This window comes from Narcine bancroftii, chromosome 2 (assembly GCF_036971445.1).
Source record: "Narcine bancroftii isolate sNarBan1 chromosome 2, sNarBan1.hap1, whole genome shotgun sequence".
NCBI classification, from domain to species: Eukaryota; Metazoa; Chordata; class Chondrichthyes; order Torpediniformes; family Narcinidae; genus Narcine; species Narcine bancroftii.
Genome location: NC_091470.1, coordinates 55,658,675 through 55,683,551, shown reverse-complemented (window position 1 = coordinate 55,683,551; position 24,877 = coordinate 55,658,675). Strand labels below are relative to the sequence as shown.

The window sequence follows — 24,877 nt, the reverse complement described above, 5'->3', positions numbered from 1 at the left end:
TGTTGAGAATGTATTTTCATCAGGGTATTAAACCTAGTACCAAGTTCAGTCATAATCTTGGATAATCCCTGCATTGTATAAGATAATTTAGATTCAAGATTCTCAAGAATCTTTTCAAGAGATTCTGGCTCAACAGATTCCTGCTTCTTCTGCATAACCAAAGGGTCTTCTGTTCCTTCCTTCATTCTTGTTGACTTCCTTGTAGTGTGACTGCGTGTGGAAACCCCAGCCACAGCCTCTCCAGCAGTGACTGGAGGACGCTGGCCGGGGTTTTCCCCAGTCCATAATGTATTAAGTTCTCCCAGTACATCAAGTTGTATAGGTTCTTCTATCTCAAGAGGTGCAGTTTGCAGCGCCACCACTACAGTTGACAGATGCCTTTCCCCAGCCGGTGTTTCAGCTGGTAATACTTCAGCTGATGATACTACAAGCGGTTCATTCATAACATTGCCGTCAGATGCTACTGCGCATGTGTGAACCTGAGTAACTCTTTGTTCTAAAGACTGTTTGGCGCCCTCTTTAGGGGGCTCTACTGATGTAACATAGAGGTCTGCATCCGAACACTGTACCTCTCTCCTGGGATCCATTTCACGCTGAGTCCCGGTGTCTTTCCTGTAGGTAGGCTCCAAAACTTGAACTTTTGGAAAATGTAGTTTTTTGATGATCTGTTGTCGTTTTTTTTTGCTCTTTTCCACCAATTGTACCATCATAAGTTAAATTAACAGCACTGAAATTATCTAAACTTTTAAAGAATTTTAACGGGCATTTCTAGACAAAACAATAAGATAGAGTCAGGAGAGGACTGGAAGGCACGTCTGATCCTTACGCCATCTTGCCACGCCCCCTGCCTTTCAATTCTGAATGCATCTTGGCACAGGACAATGTAGAATCGCTTGGATTTATCTGTACCCTAAGCACAGATACATCTATTTTTATAACTACTCTGAATTAGCTTACTTTAAAAAAAATCCTTGTGTTCATGAATTTGGACTTCCAAGTTTCTTTTGATCTCTTGACATTTAAATTATTTATTTATTTCATGGGTCCCTTCCGATGGCGCTGCGGGAACTGCTGTAATGGCATCACTGTACCCCCTCCCCCCCGCAGGGTTCTACCACCTAGTCTGACTGCTGATGGCTTTAAAGAGCCTGTTAAAAGAGCTGATTGTTTTATTTTAAATCCTGCAAACATGGGATCTCAACCCATGACGGTGGCCCCTGTGTTCAGCAGTAGCCACGAGGGGTTGCAAACTCTGGAGGAGCAGCGGACTCTCGTAAGGCAACGATAAGAGGGAACCCCCTCTTCCCCCACCACCCCCCCAATGAAAAAGAAACAGGTGACATCCCAAAAGACAGTGACCATGGTGAGTGAGGGGCTTTGCAGATGAAGGATACACACAGGCGAAGATCTGTTGGCGACTTGTGGGCAAGGAGCCCATTCAGGCTGACAGCTGCTGGAGACTGGCTCATGAGAACCAGGTATCAGAACCTAGAGAGTGCTAAAGGTAAGAAGGGCTCCTGAAGGGCACTGGACGCTTACTCATCTTGTTAGAGGTTTTGATCTTGGCTCGAGTTCTGATGTTTTGAACTAAACTGGAGTCTTGTATGCTACAGAGGCTGCGGGAGTGCTGAAGACGAATTTATGGATGTTTAGTGACTCTGAGAGGGACACTCTTTTGCTTCTCTTTCTCTGAATGTAGGGGTGCCAGGCAATACTAATGGTGAATCTTTCTTCTGCTATAAGGCAATTTCGAGTAATATTACATTTCTAATTTATTACATGATAATAAATAGTATCTGTATTTTTCTTAGTTAAGAGTTACAAATTGGAACTGGTAATTCTGATGCCCTATTTTGTTGGCATTATGTTATTTCTTAATGTTTGTCAAAAATCAAAGATGAAACATTGAAACATTTGGAATTAATTTATTCCATTATCATTTGCATAAATGTAGGGTTTAGGTGCAAGTGTGGGAATATTGTAATTTTTCAATTCTGAATGCATCCGTTGTGTTTTTTGTTTGATGTTGTATCTGTGACTATTTAAATTCATTTCAATTGCCAGATGCTGCAATGAGTGAAAGTAATGTGGAAATGAAAGTGGGTACAATGGACATAACTGCAAGCCAGCATGTGCTTGTCTGTGCCCTTCAAGAGTTGGGAAGTCTAATAGAAGCCCTTGGTTCTACTGCTGCCCCACTGTTTCTGGATTCCAACACAGGTGAAGTTTGATAAGAAGCTGTATGCTGTTCTTGATAACAAATCTACTTGTTCGGTTTAATAATCGTGGATGTTAGCCACTTGTGTGAGCACTCTTATTGCACAATTGTCTGTGGATACAACACTCAAGTTAAATGCCAGGACTGAATCCAGTGGAACAATCATGTCATTGACAAATGTATCAGATATACAGTCACAACTGAATAGTTAATTTTATTCCCATCTTGTTCTTTGATTTAGTGAACTAAATTGTCTTTTTTTGAGGTAATCAGGATATTGGATCTCAATTGTTATTGAAACCTTCTGGAAATCTTTTCTTGCTTGTCATGTTGGCCAGAGAAAATTAGCAGTAAGGCTCCAATAATACACTAATAATTTGTCTTCAAGTGCCTTGGCTCTTTATCCCAGCCTTCCTTTTAAATTCACTGGAGCCTTTCTCAAGCATTTCTTTCAAACTTGCTTGGTTCCTTTCCATTCCTGCTTTGAAATGTATTGGGATCATTGAAAGATTTGTTTTACTGCTATGCAATATAGAGAACAAAAGTGAATTGAAAATCAGTAAGGTTGTGAATTGGATTATTATCTAGAAAATCTGCCATTCAAGCACCGCCACAATCCTGAAGGTATTATCAGAGTTTTTTGATGGTTCTATTTGTATATAAAGTTGTTAGCACAAAACTAAACAGCAGTTGATGAAACAGTCTTGACCAATTTTAGAGCAAGACTACAATAAGAATTTGCTAACACCTTTATTCTTGGACTAGTGTATGTTCTGGAACCCTTTTAGTCATCTGTTATTTCTTTACCCAAAGTGGTGCATTTATCATCTATTCTTAAGAGAATCAGAAAATATGTGTGCACTTTTATTTTCCAACAATATTTTAACAATCTAATTTGCTTCAGCATTTTTATCAGCATATTGATATTTATGAAATATCCTTTTCTTCAGCATATTTTTATGATCTCGTCAAATTTTATTGTCAATTGATATTGAGGTATTGTGAGAAAGTTTGCTTTGTGATTTTTCACAAAAAATAAAGTACAATATTTGCCATTTGTACAGCTTAGCATGTACTCCAACAAGCTAAAGTATTCACCTGCTTCAAGAAGGCCACTGTCATCGTGGTCCTGAAGAAGAATGTGATGACAGACTTAAATAACTCTTGGCCAGTGGGTCTGACATCCACCATCATGCAGTGCTTCAAGAGGTTGACCATGGCACACACTAACCCAAGCCAACTTCAAATCACTCCAATTTGTGTATTGATGAAACAGGTCCACAGCAGATGCCTTCTCTCTGGTCTTGCATTAATCTCTGGAACACTTGAACAATCAGGACACTGAAATCATCTTACCAATTATTGACCATAGCCTTGCCTTTAACACAATTGGACCAAACAAGCTCATCCCCAAACTGCAATTGGATCCATGATTTTCTAGCCCACAGACTGCAATTTGTGAAGTTTAGTGACAAGTGCTTTCTCTACAATTATCCTCAAAACTTGGGCCTACAAAGCTGTACACTATTATAGTCCCTCTTTATACTGACTGCATGGCCAAATACTGCTCCAACCATAATTTTGTAGATTACACTACCGCTGTGGACAAGATATCCAACAATGACAAGTTAGAATACAGAAGAGAGATCGAGCAACCAGTGGCTTGGTGCCAGAACAACACCCCCTCCCTCAATGTTAACAATGTCAGCTGTTAATGGATTTCCAGAAAAGGGGCAGAATTTGCTGTCCACTCTGCATCATCTGTGCTGAGGTGGAGATGATAGACAGCTTTAAGCTCTTTTTTTAAATTAAAAAAAAAATTATTTAAGAGACCAAGTCTCAATGTATTGAGCAGGTAGCGCTGCAGTTCTACCTGCGGACACCGTCAGTCTCGTTGGCACAGGGCTTTTTTCTGGCTTAAGCCAATTATTCGGCCCTCTTTATACAAGTTGGTGAGACCTGCAGCCGTCACCATATCGATGCCTAACTGAGTGAGGACACCCGCTCAACACAGGCCACAGCAGCCTAGAACTCCTGATCTCAAGCGATCCGACAGCCTCAGCCTCCGAGTAGCCAGATTACAGGTGTGCGCTACTGTGCCTGGCAGCTTTAAGCTCTTTAGTGGAAACCTCTCCAGTGATTTCCAGAAGGCATTGGCTTTATCCTTCGAATCCTGAGGAAGTTTGGCAAGTCACTGACATCTCTCATCTTCTGCAGATGCACCATTGAAATAGTTCTGGAATAGTCCAGAACTATTCCACTGAAGAAAATGCTGAGACTTGCAGTTCTGGCCATCACACATACACCCCATCCCTCCTTTCCATAAACTTAATCTATAATTCCTACTCCCTTGAAAAAAAACATCCAATATATTAAAATATTCATTCCATTTGCCCACTGTTTTCTGCCTTCCATCAGGAAAAAAGATTTATAACTATGAGATTACATTCCACTGGATTCACAAACAGTTCCTTTTCTGCCACTATCAGACTCCTGAATGAACCTCAAAATAGTGAAATTATGCTGTCTCTGATCTCTCTCTGTAACTCTGCACTTCTATACTGTCTTGCTTCTTATACCATATGTGAGATGTCCACTTGCAAAAAAGCCTCTGTTACTCCATCTCAGGACATGTACAATAAACTTTAATTTGAGACTGTATTTGGCCGTGAATTCTATCATTCAGAGTAAGTGCAAATGATACTGCTGATGAAACAATAGAGTCCTAAATATTCAGTGCTTTGAAATATGCATATATTTACTGCAAAAGTTTGTATTTATAAGCACAGGTACTCCTTGAGTTACGATGGAGTTATGTTCCGACAAGCCCATCGTAAGTTGAAAAAGAATACTGCATCTACAAAACAGCCTCGGCACCAAGAACCACAAAAGTCTCTTTTCAGAGCCACCATCCCAGCAGAGGAAAGAGCTATTCCCTCCCATTTGTTGTGCTGTGGGAGCCCGCGACTTTTGCATGGACTGCGGAGCTTCATTTAAAACAGTACAATTGTCACTGATGCTCAGCAGAGTCTGGGTCCAACTCGTGTCCGGTCTGGGGATGATGTATTTAAACCCCAATGTTAATGGAATATGTGGGTGTGTTTAATGAGACCTTCTCTGTTTGTACTTGGTTATGACTAATAAACGAGGTACCACACCGACCATCCCACTGAGTTAATGCAGCAGAATAGGCTCCTCTGTCTTGTCTGATGGGTGTCCTGAGTTATGAGCTTTTCCTCACGTCAGATTGTCCCAGGATCAGACAGTTCTCCCAGGATCAGACAGTTCTCCCACACCCATGTCCGCATCGAGGTGCTTGTTTTCGGCAAGAATTTCACATGTTTGCAGTTCTGGCTGGTTAAATTATTCTGGAGAATGTGGTTTAGTGGAGTAGACATAATCTTGCTTCAGATCTGGACTGGGATTCTATTTTGCACCTGATCAGCCCAAATATTCTCCATTTTGTTTGGACCATAAACTTGCCCATAATGTATTTATTGGGAAATTTTCCTGCAGCTCTGTCCCTGTGCGCTTCCTAGCCTAGTTAGCCCTTCCACAGACAGTGAGTGGGCGGCTCTTTTAAATGTACCAGGTGATATCTTGCGATGTAGTGATGGCAAAATATGTTACTTGCCACACCTTGGGGGTTTGCATAAAAACAATGGTGTTTGACTGTGGAGTAACCTTTCAGGGAGTTTAACTAAATTCTCAGCTCTTACAGGGTCCAGACTTGACCAGTATGTTGATAGGTTCTTTACGGAATCTAGTTAAGTCTCTTGTTGTCATCACTGCAGAAGCAATATTCCACCAGGTGAATGTTCCAAAAGAAGACCATGACTTGTTTCAATTCCTTTGGTGGCCTGATAGAATACAGAACGACAGTGCATCTATTTGGAACAACTTCATCTCCAAGTTGTGCAAACTTAGCCCTTAGGAAGAGTGCTGAGGACAATATGGAACAGTTTAGCTCTCAAGCTATAAGCACCATCATTAATAACTTCTCTGTGGATGATTATCTCCCTTCTGCAGCTTCAGAAAAAGAAGCTATAGTTCTTTATCATGAGTTGCGAACAATCTGTTTCAAAGAAGGCTTTTCTACTTACCAAGTGGATAAGTAGCAGTCATTTTGTGATGGCTGCCATACCTGAAGCAGAGAGAGCAAATGAAATTAAGAATATGGACTTTGAAATTACAACTTTCCTGAGGAGAGTGTGTTAGGTGTACAATGGAGTATTCATTGTGACATTTTTAAGTTCAAATTCATTTTGAAGGAACGACCTCTCAAAAGAAGGGGGATTCTTTCAACAGTCTGTTTAATATATGATCCTATAGGAATACTGGCACCAGTAGTCCTGACTACTGAGAAGATACTGCAAGATTTGTGTAGGAAAAAGATTGGTTGGGATGATGTTATACTAGACCCCATTATACAGGAATGGACGTGTCAGATTCAGGATCTTCGTAAGATGGTATAATTCAAGATTCGCAGATACTTTAAACCCACAAATTTTGGAACTGTGACAATTGCTTAATTGTACAATTTTTCTGATGCATGTGAAGAGGGTTACGGAACTGTTAGTTACCTGTTATTGCATGATAACCAGGATCAGGAACGTTGTGGATTTGCAATGGGAAGGGCCAGAGTGGTTCCACTAAAGCCAGCTGCTATCTCTTGAATGGAGTTGGTGGCTGCTATAATGATGAGCAGAATGGACACAGTGTTAAAAAGAGAATTACAGATGGAACTAACAGACTCCATAATTTGGATTGATAGCACCTCTGTTCTCAAATGCATCAACAATAAAACCACAAGGTTTTGAACTTTCATGGCTAACAGAATCACTGAAATTGATTCTCACATTTGATACAATTGAGGTATGTTAACGCAATTAATAACCCAGCCAACCTGGCTTCCCAAGTTTTGAAAGTCCAGTCTTTTCTGAAGAAAGAAATGTGGGTGTCTGGGCATGTGTTTCTTCTACAGCCTCAGGAAGAGTAACCTTAAAATCATGATAAATTAGAAGATATCTTACCAGAGGGTCTTGAAATAAAGAGTATGACTGCAAATGCTGTTCAGATAATGTCTGAACAAGTGGATCAAGTTACCCCCTTAATTCATTACTTTTCATCCTGGAATCATTTGAAAGAGGCAACAGCATGGATGCTCAAATTAAAAAACTGCTTCTGTATCATTACAGAAAGAGGAAAAAAAAGCGGTGTTCTTGCTCAGCCTCATCCCAATGACATCCGTCAAAGAAATCTACCACAAAAGAAGACAGGAAATCTCGAGACTCAAGAAAACAGAGGTCTCACAGTTAAATAACTGGATAATGCTGAGAAAGAGATAATCTGCTTTTGCCAGAGGAAGAGATTTGCAGATGAAATTTCAAGTCTGAAAAAGGAAATGAATATTAAAAGGACAAACTGTGTTTGTAAATTCAACCCCATTCTGGAGAATGGTATATTAAAAGCTGATGGGCAACTTAGCAGAGCTACAATGCCAGAAGAAATGAAGGATCCTGTCAAACTGGCCAAGGATTTTTACAGCTCTGATTTGATTAAAGATGTGGGCCATGGTGGTTGCAACCATATATTATTCCAACCTATATTAAAAGGGGGACTTGTATGTCAGGTTCTGAACAGACTGATTACAAAAAGCTGCCTTTTACAAGAGGCAGAAAGTTTAGATAAATGACTTTTCTTTTGGATTTATAAATATATATATATATTTATCTATTTATTTATTTATATACACTATTGTGTTTGTTTTTTTTCCTTAATATTAGGGGCCAGTATTGTAGGGGTTAAATGTGTTTCATGCTTGCCACTTGACTGTTCTGTGTTTTTTTTATTTAACATTTTTATGTTGTCTCCCTCCACATCTTTGCTTCAAGGTCATAACTGGTTTTCTTTGCTTGCTTGGGAGATTAGGTTTTTAGTTCCTTTTGTTCTGCACAATAGATAGTAATAGCTTCTTCTGACATTTTCTATTGACCGTTAACAACATTTAATAAACCGGAAAACTCAACGAATTTGTTTGAATGAGTCATAGACAACAAGAAGCTTTTATCATCCAAGTGATGACAATGGAAAGTAGCCCTACAATTTCAGTTGATGTTGAAGAAAGAATGTTTGTAGGTCTCAACTCAACTTTGTATGTTGCCTAACTATGGTCTCCTCTTCTGTTAGGTGTATTGGACAATGTCATTTCAGTGCTGATCCATCCAAGTCTTTCTGCAAAACTAGCTGCAGCTTGGTGCCTGCGTTGTTTTGCAGTGGCATTGCCATTCAATATTTCTCCTTTGCTGGATCATTGCATTGAACGTCTTAATACTCTCCGATCATCCCCTGAAGCAGTATCTGGCTACAGTTTTGCAATAGCAGCGTTGTTGGGAGCAGTGCAACATTGCCCATTGGGCATTCCTCATGGGAAAGGAAAGGTGATAAACTTATGCATCCTTCGACAAATTACAAATGTTTAAATATAAATTTGAAATAATTCCAGTTAAGATTTATTGGATAAGAAAAAGTTGCCTTTTTAACATCAAATCTGCATATTAGTTCTTTATACTTGTTTAATATAAAATAAAAATGAGAATTCTGGGAAAAGTTTAGAGGACAGTAACATCTATGGAGGAAGTTAATGTTTCAGATTGATGACCACTGTTCATATAGATATAAACTGGAAATCAAACATGATATAAGTTGAAGAGAAAGGGGTTGAACATAATGGTAATTTCAATGATATGTCAGTGACCATTTCATCTCAACAATAAATTTGGCTGAGAAAGGATAATATTTACAATAAGATGCTGGTTGAGCCTCTGTGAAAGGAAGAAATGAAAGGCCCTTTTGCCATGATGGAATAGTTTGGAGGTTGTGAGATATTGAACACTCATGATAAGAATGAACTAGTTTTGTTAAAAAAAATTGTAAACTATCAAATTTGGTAGAGGTCATCAGCAATGTCGTCGATGTAGGTAGTAAGAGGCTGTAGGGAATTGTGGGAAGAAAGATAAGAACAACTTAAACAATGGGTTTGCCGAGACACTTGCTGCTGAACCTTTGGCAAAGGTAGAGGCAGGCAATTCATAGTGGCGATTCTGAGATTGGAAGCTATGGAGTGACTATCTCCAGAGAAAATGACAATCGGTGCAATTTCCATACCTCACTGAAGGGCTGAAGGCCAAAAAATAGGTTACGTATTTTTACCGTTGCTATATAAAGGACACTGTTTGGCCTGTTGTTTCTCCAGCATTGTGTTTTTACTTCAACCACGGTATCTACAGATTTTTGTGTTTTACTTGTGACATTGGTCTGATTTTCAAAGATGAGAGTTGTGGTTAAGCTGAGATAAATCGGGGGAACTGCTTCACATGGCAGATGTCTGAGCTGGGGTTAAGCCTCTGGGAGGGAGAGGTCAGTTTGTCAAATATCATCACCATTTTTGATCATGGTTTTGTTGACTGTGCTGGTCTGTAATGAAAGGAATGCTGGAATCTCAACTTTTCGCAACGATGGCTCATTGATCATCTGGTACAGTATAACATTTGAAACCCCGGATCTCTCCATCTTTTCCTTTGCTCGCTAGAGGTTAGTTTTGTTATCCACCACCTCATACTCAGCTAAAAAGGCATTTCCTCATATTTATTTATATTAGTGGCATATTGCATTTACACACTGATTTTATTCCTGCTTATGTCAACTTAAGTTCTGTTTTACATTTGTGTTTTAGTTAATTATGACTCAAGCAGAGGAGATTTTGCGTTCAGCAGTCCAAAATAGTCATCTCTCAGTGCAACGTACACAAGCTAGTTGGCTTTTGATTTCTGCACTAATGACACTAGGTAAGATTTTTCTTCAAATCAATAGGAATAAAAATAAATCTAAATTGGCACTGTTAAAGATATAGGGCTATTGATTTATTCAGGGCTTTCAAAAGGGAATATTATTTTCAGAATATTTTTATTCTGAAAATCAATTTTGTCTTATTTCAATGTTGTGATTGTTGATCTTTTGATTTTGTGAAAATAATAATTATTTTATGAAATCAAGGTAAGCGAGACTAAAATTTGGAAAATTAACATTCTCCCTAATGATGTAAAAAAAAATCGACCTTTTTATTCCCTTGATCAGCCACCCAATCGCTAAGCCTAGATTCACTTTGAAATTTATAGCACAGAAGAATAGTTAAGATTGTTGAGTCATACTTTTGACAAAATTCAAAATTGCTTGAACTTATATTTGTTGCATTGTGTTAACATAATCTAATGACATCAGGTTGAAATGAATGAAATGTGCACTTGTTTCACAATTCCTCTTGAAGGGGCCATTTATAAAAATACTTTTTTCAAGCTTGTACACAAAATTATTTCAGTTTTACAAGTGTTTAAGATGTCCTATACTGTGGGGTTTTAAATACTTTGGGATCGATCCATTTGTAATTGTGCCTCTGTGTTGTGAACATAATCATGGGTTGATGTTTCTCCAAAGTCTTATAAAATGTAAACAACATTTTGGTTTTATTTACAAATGAAATTTGTAAAAAAAAAAATTACTTTTATCTAGAATTTTTTTTTTAATTGTAAATTTCATTGATTTCAACTAGCTGCATGTTATGATGTAAAACAGTGCAACAAATTTTGACCCTGGCATTTTAATTTAAGTTTGTCAGAAGTACGACATTCTCGTGTGCTTGTAAATTTCAAAGCAATAAAGATTTTCAAATCCATATGTGATTTCAGGACCAGCAGTGATTCACCTTCATCTTCCAAGAATTCTTTTGCTGTGGAAAAGTGTGTTCCCACTATCCCCAAAGGATTTGGAAACTGAGATAAATCGGGGGGACTGCTTCACATGGCAGGTGACGTTGGAAGAGCGGGCAGGAGCTCTGTGTGGTAAGACTTGCAACTTATTGCAAGTTTATTTCAACTATTTTATACATGTTTTCAATGTATTTTTCAGAAGGAGAGAAAACTAGATTTAATTCTGGAGAAGATGCCAATTGAACTATTAATTAGAGAATTAAAAATTTAAACCTTTTTTTTTTGCAAGCATTCAGAATTGAAATTGTTGAGGCATTGTTCATACAAGTATAGAAAACCAGCCATGATGCTCATAAAATTCTCCTGAAATGCAATTAATTTTTATTTTAAAGATTTTAGATGTTAGATATGTGGAGTCTTCAATGCATGATGGGATAAAAACTGCAAGTACTGAATCTAATAATTATTTAGTTGTTTTCCATGGATGCTGCCTGAGCCACAGAGGTCCTCCGGTATTTTGTCTGTTTCTCTGTTTTTGCAGGTTCTGCGCGGTCTTTACGTTCATCATGGAGACATGAAATACTGGTACATGAAGCAATAGAAAAGAGGAACTCAGTGGGTCAGGCAGATTCTGTGGAGGGGAAGAAACACTCAATATTTTGGGTCGTAACCCAGTGCCAGGACTTCTAATCTGCACAATAAACATGTATCTTTCAGAATTTTGCTACGAGTGCTCTGCATCGATAGTATTTTGTTTTTTAATTGCTTATCTTTGCAGATTTTATGTTTGGGATTTTAATTTGCATTAATGTTTTTAATTATCTCGTTAAAAACTTTTAAATGAGCTTCTGTTCTCTCTCCCCTGCTAGTAATGAAAAGTTTTGTATTGCATTGTGGAGATCTTCTTTCTAATGATCTAATTGAGAGACTCCTTCCACCACTTAAGTCTGCTGTGGCTTTATCAAGAAAGTAAGTTGTATTTGCTTCTAAACCAGCCATTGACCAAGATATTTATCTTGTTTAAATATTGTTGCATTATTTTAGTTGTAAAACTCAGTGAGTGAAACATTTCTGTTATGTTTATTCATGAAACATGGTCCATTATAATATTTGCATCTTCCACAATCAAGTTCCTTCCTCCCTCTCTATCCACATCAAATACCATGATTGATGTTTGGACATATTGTACATTTTCACAAACACTTCCACCATTGACAGAATTGAGTTTAAAATTATCTGTGACATTTGTTGGAGGAGGGAATATGTTAGTGGGGTTCAAAAAATGATGCTTCCACCATTGAGATAGGAAAAAAATAGGTGAAACTTCAGTCTTTAATATAGAAGATGTTCCTTGAATTTATTTGATGTTCATTAAATCAGTGTGAGAAGTCAGAATGGACATGATATCTAAGTTGACAGCCAGCTTGAAATTCAGGATCCCTTTTTTAAGGCAAAATAGAGGCATTCTGTAAAATCATCACACAATCTTGGTTTTCTCCAGTGCAGATGGAAAGGTTGTAAATGCCAACCATGGTCCACTACACTGAAAGAAATACAAGTAATTTGCTGCTTTATATTAATGGACAAAATTATTTATTTTATCTTTATTTGCTTCTTAGACTACCTTCACTTAATAGATCCTATGGACCTCATTTGAAAACTGCAACAATGGTATTTAGACAACGATTATATGAGATTTTGGCTTTACTGCCACCGAAGACATATGAAGGTAGGTCCAATGGAAATAAATACCATCCTATTTTCATGGAATTAATTTGTAAGTTTTAAATATTTTTGTTGGTTTCATGTTAAGTTGTGCTTTGTTTCTTTTAACTGAATATTATGATTAACATTTGGAAAATGCAGAAAGGTAAAATTGATAGATAATCAAGGGGTTATAGGGAGGGAGGAACAATGCTACCTCAGAAAAATAGGATTCAAACTAATCAAGCTGAAGAATGATTTTGTCTTAAAGGAAGTAGCTGTAGCTATGGCATTAAGAAGGGATTTATTTTCTTTGCAAGACTTCAGAATCCTCCGCTTGCAAGAGCTGCCGAGAATATACTTAAGCTGACCTCGGCATCCATTTAAAATACATGAATGTATGCAGTAATAGTAAAGAGTATGAAAGTGATGTCAAGATTCCATTTTCCTTGAATGGTCGAGTATTTTGAAGGGATGATTGGCCTACTCATTGTCTTGGCTTTTATGTTCTAATAACAAGATGAATGAATGATTAATACCAGTTTGGAAATGGTCAGATATCAAAGGAGTTGACATGTCCCTTCTTGAATGCCACAAAAAAAGTGATGTTCTTTCGACATTCAAAAATAAATGTTGCAATTGAAACTGTTTCTCTATTCTTCTTTGGCTTGGCTTCGCGGACGAAGATTTATGGAGGGGGTAAAAAGTCCACGTCAGCTGCAGGCTCGTTTGTGGCTGACAAGTCCGATGCGGGACAGCCAGACACGATTGCAGCGGTTGCAGGGGAAAATTGGTTGGTTGGGGTTGGGTGTTGGGTTTTTCCTCCTTTGCCTTTTGTCAGTGAGGTGGGCTCTGTGGTCTTCTTCAAAGGAGGTTGCTGCCCGCCAAACTGTGAGGCGCCAAGATGCACGGTTTGAGGCGTTATCAGCCCACTGGCGGTGGTCAATGTGGCAGGCACCAAGAGATTTCTTTAGGCAGTCCTTGTACCTTTTCTTTGGTGCACCTCTGTCACGGTGGCCAGTGGAGAGCTCGCCATATAACACAATCTTGGGAAGGCGATGGTCCTCCATTCTGGAGACGTGACCCATCCAGCGCAGCTGGATCTTCAGCAGCGTGGACTCGATGCTGTCGACCTCTGCCATCTCGAGTACTTCGACGTTAGGGATGTAAGCGCTCCAATGGATGTTGAGGATGGAGCAGAGACAACGCTGGTGGAAGCGTTCTAGGAGCCGTAGGTGGTGCCGGTAGAGGACCCATGATTCGGAGCCGAACAGGAGTTTCTCTATTAAAAGGTAGAAAATAACGTGCTCTTCAAAAAGAGGCCAGCAAAGTTGCTTGACACTTTTTCTTAATTAACACACAGCCTACAATCTGACATGGTTGTGGAGCATCAACAACTCATTAACTTGTCAAGTACAAGTTTTTTTTGTCATGTTTACCAGATGCAGAGTAGTTGTTCAGCTGTAAAGCATTTTTGAACAATCAAAAAGTTATGAAAAATACAACAATGAAATGTTTTAGACCTTGAAGTCAAAATGGTAACTCAATTAATTGGTTATTTTCAAAATATTTGTTTAAAATGAGTGAATTATGTGAACTCAACAGGATTTCTTTCTTTCTGACCATCAGGCAGCTTTAATTTAGTTCTGAAGGAGCTGATTGCTGAACTGACTTTGGCTGATAATCAAATTTTTGCTGCAACTTTCTTGCTTCCATCCCTTTGTCACCATGACGATGCTCTGTTGCTTGGAGCCTGGCTGGAAGAAACTGATCATCGATTCATTGAGGAGCAGGTATTTTGGAAACGTAAACCTTGAAAAATATTTTGGTTATGTTTTGAATTCTTTGATCATTAACATGCACAGAATGTTTAGAAAAAATTCTTCAAATATTTCAGCTTTTGAGGATTGCATTCTGGTAAATTTGGGAATAAAAAGCGAAGAATCAAGCTTTGGTATTCCTCAGTTGAGTAATTCCTTTCAGTCATCTTGCTATTCCAGCTATTAGTTAAGTAAAGCTTTTCTAAACTGCATAATGTTCACAGTACTCTAGATGTGTTCTGATCAATATAACTGAAGCATTATTTTCCTACTTGTAAATCCAGTCCTGTAGTAATCAACAATAATATTATGTTGGTTTTCTTAATTTCCTATAGTTTTTGAATCATACATCTCAGAGCTCTGCAATCTCTCTCCATTTAGACTATATGCTACATTTTTTCTTGCTCAAAAAGGCAAATTTCACTTTTTTCCCAAAATGTGGTCCATTTGGCAAGCTTTTGTCCACTTAAACTATCTATAACCCTCAATAGTCTCATTATGTTCTCATGGAAAATTATTTTCTTACACATGTTTTGTCAAATATATTTAGCAATAATAACTTCAGTAGTTTCCTTCAGGACCCACACATGAACTGAAGAACATTGAGGTCCCAAAGATAATTCCTGTTGGACATTACTCATTACAGCTTGTCAACCAGAAAAATGATTTAATACAGGTACACGATCCTTTATCCGGAACCCTTGGGGGACAGTGTGTTCCAAATTTCGGATTTTTCTAGATTTCAGAAAGCCCACCTGAATTGTGTTGGCATCTCCCCCAACCGCCGGTCCCTCGGCCGCCCGGCCACCTCTCTCCCCACTTACCGGATATAGATGTCCGGATAAAGGATCGTGAACCTGTACTGCCTAATCTGTTTGCATTTAGCCAATTAGTGTTCCAATCCTGCCACAATGTGAAGTCTGACACTATGCTTTTATTTTCTGCATACATCTTTAAGATGGCACCTTATCAAATGTTTTTTGGGAAATCAAACCATCATCCATTGATTTGTTCCACTTTATCCACAGCACATGTTGCTTTAATGAAGAGGTCACATGATAGGTGAACAAGATTTCCATTTCACAAAGCCATGTTGTCTTCGCCTGATTCCTTTGAATTTTCCAAATTGCTCTGTTGAGCAAATAGGCCTGAAGTTCCCTGCTTTCTCTTTGTCATTTTTGACCACCATTGCTAATATTTCCTTGAGTCAATGGTATTTTGGAAAACTAAAGCCATTAATTATTTTCTGTAGCCTGTGGAATTTGCAATTGGACCTGTGATTCCACAGTAAACTGTAAGCAATGTAAACTTAGCAACAGTGCTTCTAGCATTAATTGCTTTGGAATGCTACTTTTCACCTTTCTCATGCCTGAGTTGATGTCTTTCACATTTTATTTTTTTTGGTATTCTGCTTGCTCTCTACATGTTTCTGTCTCATTTGAGACTTGAATGCAGAAAGTTTTGCTTTGTTTCATTCTGCTGTTTCCTTGTTAAATCTGTTTAGATAATCATTTAGAATGATCAGTTGATGCCCCATTGAATGGAAATCCCCTTTAAAAAGTAAAAACAGCATTTTGGACCTGATTTCAGATTAATTGTCAGTACCATTATGACATTACATACAACCCGAAGATTCTTTTTTTCCTGCAGGCATGGCAGAATTGCCACTAATTTGTAGTGGAAAAAAAAATATACACAGCATAAACATGTGAACAAACATAAAACTGCAAACCAATAATGAAAGTAAACAAACTGCAAATCAGAGAGAACAAAAAGAAAATGAATAAATTACACAAGAAAGAGTCATTAAATGAGTCTCTGATTGAGTTTGTGGTTGAGGAGTCTGATGGTGGAGGGGTATTAGCTCTTCCTAAACATGATGGTGGAGGGTTTGTGCCACCTTTACCTCTTTACCGATGGCAGCAGCAAGAACTGAGCATGTGCTGGGTGGTGTCGGTCTTTGATGATTACTGCTGCTCTCCAACGCCAGCGTTCCCTTTGGATGTACTCAATAGTTGGGAAGGTTTTGCTTGTGATGTCCTGGGCTGTGTCCACTACCTTCTAGAACGGGGGTGTCAAACTCAAATTCACAGAGGGCCAAAATTAAAAACTTGGAATAAGTCGTGGGCCAAACTAAATATTTAGTGAAAATTTTCAACAACATCTGCATGTTTTCTCTTCTTTCAACATATGTAATGTTAAACTTTTTCTTATTAAAATAAATGTTTAATAATAGTTTTGGTTAAACTCTTTCCAGAAGAAGCATTAACAAATGAGAAATAAAATATTCAATAAATAATATTTCTCTATAGCCTTTAAGCTCCTTTTAAATGTTTTTTTTTAACAAGCCAACAAGTCAAAAAAATAACAACTTGCTTCAATGATAAACAGGTTTGTCTTTTAAAATGATGAACCTATAGTCTGCCTCCCACCTGTCTTGAAAGGTCCTGTTTTCTGTCTTTCGTTTGGCCATTTTTCGTGAGGGGTTTATTACATGTGAGTTGGGCGACAGGTCGCAGATGCTAATGAAAGTAAAGAGAGGAGGTGGGGGCGATTAGCGGGCTGATGCCAACACATTTGCAAAGCATTCTGGGATTTGTAGTATTAGTTGTGCATGCGCTATACTGGTGCGGCGGCCAGCGGGCCAGCTCTAATACATATTTGATATGATCTTGCGGGCCATATATAATTATATCATGGGCCAAATTTGGCCCGCGGGCCTGAGTTTGACATGTGTGTTCTAGAGGGCTTTGCACTCAGGGGTATTGGTGTCCCCATACCAGACCATGGTGCAGTCAGTATAAATTTGCCATGGTTTCTGGTGTCATACCAAACCTCTGCAAATTCCCAAGGAAGTAGAGGTACTGACATGTTTTCTTCATTGGTGTGTTGCGTCCAGGAAAGATCCTCCAAGATAGTAACTCCCAAGAACTGAAAATTGCTCACCCTCTCTACCTCTGATTTCCCCCAATGATCACTGGATTATTTACCTCTTGTTTTCCTTTCCTGAAGTAACAATCTACTCCTTAGTTTTGGTGACATTTGAGTGCAAGGTTGTTGTTGGTGCACCATTCAGCCAAGTTTTCAATCTCCATCCTGTATGTTGACTCATCCCCTTCCTTTATACAACCCACTATCGTGGTATTGTCGGCAAATTTGTAGATAGTGTTACATAGTTAGGTGTAAAGTGAGTAGAGCAGGGGGCTAAAAATATAGCCCTGTAGTGCTCTGGCACTGATGGAGATTGTGGAGAAGTTCTTACCAATCTTTACTTATTGTGGTCTGGAGGTGAGGAAATCCATGATCCAATTACACAAGTGGGATGTTAACTCCCAGGTCTTGGAGTTTGCTGATCAGTTTTGAGGGGATGATTGTGTTAAATCCTGAATGTATGCATCTTTCCTGTCCAGGTGTTCCAATGTTTACACCTGATGTGTAAAAGTTTGATCCAGTATGCTCAGAGTTGCATTGATTTTAAAATGTTCAATATTTTATTGTTTTTAAAAATAATTTAGAGATACAGCATGATACAGCCTATGAGCCCAAGCTGCTCAAATACCCCAATTAACCTACAAATTCTGTACGTTTTGGGAGGCTTTGAAGAAACCAGAGGACCTGGAGGAAATCCACGCAGTCACGGGGAAAACATACATACTCTTTACAGACGGTGCCAGATTCGACTCTGGAACTGCATTAGCATTGCACAAACTGCTATGCTAATTTTGCTGCCCATTTTTTTTATCAAGTAAAACCAAATCCTTCAGTTAAATATGTATTAAGTTCCATATTTTTCAGATTTAACTAAAATGGTCTATTATCCTTTCAACAGTTAAAGCTAGGTGGTGTCTTGGGAGGTGGAAGCCTTGAACATGATCCTTTCAACATCTATGAAAAATTAGCAGATGGGCAACTTGTACCTGCTCCTCTTCCTCCAGTATTGTCAATGGTCAGAGCTGCAGTAGAACTTTTTGGAGTAATATTCCCATATGTGGATGGTAATCACAGGTAATGATTTCTGGCATTATGGCTTGGCTCTACTTGTTACAGATTTGGGTTTGAATATAATGTTCTTAATATTTACCAGTATCACCACTAATGTAAATTATTTAATTATGTTATTTGTTAAGATTCAAGATTCCTTTATTGTCATGCAATAAAACGTGTAATATTACACAAAATTGGCTTTTGTTTGCTGTAAGACAAAGATTCACCATGAACAGAAATTGCCCGGTGCCCCTTAGAGTCAGAAAAAGAGAAGCAGAAGAGTACACCCCAGAATCACCAAGTGTCCATGAATTTACCTCCAGTGCCTCTGCAGCCACACCGACTTCAATTCAAACTATTGGCAACCCGAGCTCCAGAACCAATCCTCTGAGATCAGAAAGCCTTCAGAGCACTCACCACCCTCTCACATCCTGGTCCTGATACCTGGTATCCCTTCATCCAGTTTTGAGATGATCTGCAGCCTAGTGTCGGTCCTTTGACCATAGTCGCCAGCATCCCACAGCCTGCAGGTCACCAACATACTGCCACCTATGCGTTCTTCAGCTGCAGACCCCCCTCACTGGTCCTCAGCTATGTTCGCCATAGGGTGATCGCCTCTGCTTTTCCCTCTCAAACAGGGCATGTTCTCCCCCTTTTCTGGTGCCCTGCACCAGTTTTCTGCTCCCCTGGCATAAACACTTTGAGGTTGCTGCCGAACACAGGCACCACCATCTTGGGCCCAGACCCTTCAGTCACAAGATTTTAAAATAAACCACCGTTGGCTGTTTTAAAGCCTATATGGAGCTGTCCATAGTTGGACTGGGCAGAAGAACCCTGTGGAGGAGTGCTGTGTCTCCACTCCCCACTCTCCATGGGTCTGCACCAGTCAGAAAATCATTTTGCAAATTATGTGTTCATCCTTTGCCCTTTAACTTTCAGCCTGTTTGACATTTATTGACAAAAGTATAGTGACACCGTGAGCAGGAAAGGGCTTTGGCAAATACTAGAGCGCATCGGATGTCCCCCAAAGTTCCTCAACATGATTATCCAACTGCACGAAAACCAACAAGGTCGGGTCAGATACAGCAATGAGCTCTCTGAACCCTTCTCCATTAACAATGGCGTGAAGCAAGGCTGTGTTCTCGCACCAACCCTCTTTTCAATCTTCTTCAGCATGATGCTGAACCAAGCCATGAAAGACCCCAACAATGAAGACGCTGTTTACATCCGGTACCGCACGGATGGCAGTCTCTTCAATCTGAGGCGCCTGCAAGCTCACACCAAGACACAAGAGAAACTTGTCCGTGAACTACTCTTTGCAGATGATGCCGCTTTAGTTGCCCATTCAGAGCCAGCTCTTCAGCGCTTGACGTCCTGCTTTGCGGAAACTGCCAAAATGTTTGGCCTGGAAGTCAGCCTGAAGAAAACTGAGGTCCTCCATCAGCCAGCTCCCCACCATGACTACCAGCCCCCCCACATCTCCATCGGGCACACAAAACTCAAAACGGTCAACCAGTTTACCTATCTCGGCTGCACCATTTCATCAGATGCAAGGATTGACAATGAGATAGACAACAGACTCGCCAAGGCAAATAGCGCCTTTGGAAGACTACACAAAAGAGTCTGGAAAAACAACCAACTGAAAAACCTCACAAAGATAAGCGTATACAGAGCCGTTGTCATACCCACACTCCTGTTCGGCTCCGAATCATGGGTCCTCTACCGGCACCACCTACGGCTCCTAGAACGCTTCCACCAGCGTTGTCTCCGCTCCATCCTCAACATCCATTGGAGCGCTCACACCCCTAACGTCGAGGTACTCGAGATGGCAGAGGTCGACAGCATCGAGTCCACGCTGCTGAAGATCCAGCTGCGCTGGATGGGTCACGTCTCCAGAATGGAGGACCATCGCCTTCCCAAGATCGTATTATATGGCGAGCTCTCCACTGGCCACCGTGACAGAGGTGCACCAAAGAAAAGGTACAAGGACTGCCTAAAGAAATCTCTTGGTGCCTGCCACATTGACCACCGCCAGTGGGCTGATAACGCCTCAAACCGTGCATCTTGGCGCCTCACAGTTTGGCGGGCAGCAGCCTCCTTTGAAGAAGACCGCAGAGCCCACCTCACTGACAAAAGGCAAAGGAGGAAAAACCCAACACCCAACCCCAACCAACCAATTTTCCCTTGCAACCGCTGCAATCGTGTCTGCCTGTCCCGCATCGGACTGGTCAGCCACAAACGAGCCTGCAGCTGACGTGGACTTTTTACCCCCTCCATAAATCTTCGTACGCGAAGCCAAGCCAAAGAAGAAGAAGAAAGAATAGTGACAAATGTTATATTTTATGCATTTTGGGCATGCAGGATTTTGCTCATGAACAGAGAGTTCATTAATGATTATGTACAGTGCAAATCAGGTTTTAAACTACAGGTTCTCATTTGTGCCTTTGTTATTGAAAAAATTGAATATGTTTGACTCTAGCCCCTTTTCCACTGGCATCTTGTCCCAGGAATTAACAGGGAATTAATGGTTAAGGGCCCAGTGGAAAAGGAAAATGACGTCAAATCATGCCGGGGACTGACGGCCTGTACCCTTGCTCATATCCCTGGCATCACCTGATGTTGTCAAGCTGATTGAACCAGTGGAAAAAGGATAGCTTCCTTCCATTTCATTTGAAGGTAGATTCTTTGATCCCTGTGGATAAGTTGGAAAAGCGGTCAGTGTCCTGGATAAAGATGGCCCAGTGGAAAAAGCACAAACAGTTTCCCATCCCAGGACACTGAGCGGCCAATTAACTTGGATGCCAATAGAAAAAGGGTGTGTGTAGGAGTTTGCATTATGCTTCGTATGCAAGGCATTGTGCAAAATGAGACTATTTAGTTGTTCATCAATTTTAACTGATAATTTAAAATATTTAATAAAGTTTATTTCTCAATCAAACATATCTCTCTGGAGCCATCAGGAATGTAATAACATTAAAAAACATCATTTTATAAGTAAAATTTTTAATGATTTTTGTTTGGATTTTGGCTTGTTTTGTTTGCTATAATCTACAGGTAAAAATTCCATAAATACATAAAACTTTGGTAACTTTTCCCTTAGAACACAGATATTGGAGCAATTTTCAGAGTCCTCAAAGCACAGTAAAGGATCAAAGCAGCAGATAGTACAGATAAATGTTTTTGCTGCATTCTGCTGTGGTTTGAAGGTAAATGGACTTTTTGTTATGTTTGCTAAAAGTAATAAACAATTTAAATTGTTGACTAATGTGCGATGATGAGTTGAATCATATGCAAATAGATATGGGGAAAAAATCTGTGTTTCATAAGGAAAGTTAAATGTGTTTCCACAGATATGTAACTAGCTCAGTGTTGAGCAAGAAACAGTCTGGCTTGTGTGTAATTAAGACAAATCGTTAAGATGATAAATGTTAAGTGCTGCTCTTCTAGTTTGCATTTGCTTAAAACGAGGTACTAAATCTGAGAGAGCAAGCAGCGGTGCTGTGAAAGATGTGTTTCATTCCATATCTCTGTCATTGTGTGACAATGTAAAGTGCAAGAGTACGGAGTTAACATTGAGTTGGCAGGAATGCGTTTTTGACTTTACAAAACAAATCTTATTCTTGTCTTTCAGTTGTAAAACATGCAATTAAAATACCTTTTGTCTCAGATTAAATGTTCATAGCAAAAGAATTTATTTGAACGTGTTGAATAACCTACAATATTTTGTGTTTTCATTTTCCAGAGGTTAGCGTGTATGAAAGGGAGCTTAGGCCCAGAAGAGGTGAGAAGACCTGCTCTGACCCTGGTAATGAATTCTTTGGAAAGTGCTAATGTCCTTTTGAGATGTGCTGCAGCAGAGACTTTGGCCAGACTGGCACAAGTGGCAGCAGATAGTACCTTCACTGCTAGACTATCACAGATGAGCTTTGAAAAGTGAGTGAATTTAAATAAAGTAATCTTTTGATCTCTGACCTGTTCTTGACATAATCATATCTTATGTACTGGTCAAGTTGCCTTCTGGGCGATTTGTGACCCCGAAGAATAGTTTGTGTTCTTCGTGATGATGTCAATGATCAGGATGGAAGATTCCTGATTTTAAAGGATGACCATGATCTAATTTCAGCCCAATTTTTGCCTTAATTTTTTTGTTTCTTTTTGCACTTCCAACTCTCGTCTTGAAATTGAGAGTAACCTGGGAAGCAGGCGAGGTTGGTTATTGACAGTATTATCTTGTGTGCATGACCAGGTCTCTTGACGTTAAACTGTAAAGTCTGCAGTTACTGTGATTGTGGTGCACCTTTGGTCTGTCTGCTGTAATTACAGGGACCTCCCAATGACCAACCATTTTAATTCCACACACAATTCTTACACCAATATGTCTAAGCATGGCCACATCCACTGTCAACCGAGGCTACCTGGCCCCCTCCGTCCTGAGTTGGAATAAGTACAGAATTCCCCTTGTTCTTGCATACCACGTCAATACCCTCCTTACTTAATATATTATCTTCACAATTTCTGTTGCCTCTATCATGATTCCACCATCAAGCACATCTTCTCCTCTCCTCCCCTTTCTGCTTACTGCAGGGACTTATCCCTTCAGAACTCTCTGTTCATAACTTCCCAAGAATCACTTCCTGGTACCTTCCCCTTTGACTACAAAAATTTTGGCCACATCCCCTTCCTCACTACCATTCAGGCCCAAACAGTCCTTCCATGAGAAGCAACACTTCAGTTGTGTACCTTCTGCATCTAGTGCTCTGATTGTGGCCTCCACTTCATCGGACAGACTGCCACAGACTGGGAGATCATTTTGTTGAACCCCATTCTCACACCATATCTCTATCACTGCTCAACCAGGGCTACTTGCAAATTTGAGGAACAACACCTAATGTTGAGCACTCGTCTGAGCATTCTCCAACCAGACATCATTAACATGGACTTTAACAACTGAATTCCTCCAGCATTTCTGTTTTTTTTTAATTAGACCTCTGGTTTTAGTTAAAGCCCTTCCCTGAGTCTCTCCCTATACTTGTTTCCTTTCCTCCAACTCCCAATCTCCTTCTCTTCCTTCTCCATTCAGAGAACTACACCCTCCCCTTCACATTTCTTTTTCTCCTCTGCCCTTCCACAGATATCCACCTATTACCTTTTACCTATCAGCATATACTTTCCCTGCAACTCATCCCTCCACCTTTTTATTCAGGTGCCTATCTAGATTTTGCTCATATCTTAACAAAGAGCAAAACTTTGGTTACCTTTTTCTTACCGGTGCTGCGTGACTTGTTGAATTCCTCTTTGAAAAGTGACATTTAAATTGTTACCCTCATAATTTCTTCAGTGATAGATATAAGTGAATTGGAGTACAAGTTGCATGTTACTGAATAATCCTGGAGAATGAAAAAAAACTTTTATTTATTTAAAAGATCATTAAGAAAAAACAGTATACAATCCAATGAGTATAAATTTGTGTCTATGTATATACATATTCTTATATGTATATATAAGAAAACACTAAAAAAACCACAACAAAAAAGACAAACAAACCCCCCCACCCTCCCACCCCATCAGCCAGCTGTCTTAAGAAGAGCGAAAAATATAAACAAAAAAAACTAAAAGTATTTAATAAATCAAAGTACATCCAAATGCATATATTCCAAATAAGGTAGCCACTTTTTAACTAAAAAAGAATAATTATCATGCAGATTATATGTAATTTTTTCTGTAATAATACAAGCTTTCAATTCATTATCCCAACGCATTATACTAATTGCTATATTATCTTTCCATGTACTAGCTACACATTTTCGTGCCACAGACAACACTAACCGTACAAATGCAATTTGAAACGTATCCAACCCTAATCCCCTTAAAGGAACCATATAACCCATTAGAAAAATAGATGGGTCTAATAGTAACTTAATATTATATAATTTTTCCAAAACTAACCTAATTTCTTCCCAGAATGATTGTACTTTAACACAAGACCAAACAGCATGTAAAAAAAGTTCTAGTACATAAACCACATCTAAAACAAGAATTCGAATTACTAAAACCATATTTTTTCAATTTCTCCAGAGTTAAATATAACTGATGTAAAAAATTATAATTAACCATTCCATATCGTACATTCGTCAATTTAGTTACACTATCATAACACATATCCGCCCAATTATCTTACGAAAAAATAAAGTTTAAATCATTTTCCCATTTAAGCTTAGACTTCTCCCATTTCGGTTTATCCATACTATTTTGTTACACTTGATACATAACTGAAATATAACCCTTTTTTGGTATAGAGGAAATCAAAGATGTAAATTTCATCAATACAGGTAGAATCATCTCTTTACCATAGATATATTTTACCAAAGCTCTAAGTTGGTAATAAA

General features: G+C 39.1%; 1 protein-coding gene across 3 annotated transcripts in view; it reads left to right on the top strand.

The window, feature by feature from the left end:
• Positions 1–24,877, top strand: part of heatr5a (HEAT repeat containing 5a) — a 157,103-nt gene that overhangs the window by 43,000 nt on the left and 89,226 nt on the right. For all 3 annotated transcript variants that reach the window (XM_069916719.1, XM_069916718.1, XM_069916720.1), the window contains exons 9-18: positions 2,065–2,220; positions 8,408–8,658; positions 9,954–10,065; positions 10,963–11,115; positions 11,853–11,952; positions 12,603–12,712; positions 14,317–14,480; positions 18,337–18,512; positions 21,592–21,697; positions 22,234–22,424. In XM_069916719.1, coding sequence (XP_069772820.1) covers positions 2,065–2,220; positions 8,408–8,658; positions 9,954–10,065; positions 10,963–11,115; positions 11,853–11,952; positions 12,603–12,712; positions 14,317–14,480; positions 18,337–18,512; positions 21,592–21,697; positions 22,234–22,424 — 1,519 coding nt within the window. The remainder of the gene's footprint in view (positions 1–2,064; positions 2,221–8,407; positions 8,659–9,953; positions 10,066–10,962; positions 11,116–11,852; positions 11,953–12,602; positions 12,713–14,316; positions 14,481–18,336; positions 18,513–21,591; positions 21,698–22,233; positions 22,425–24,877) is intronic.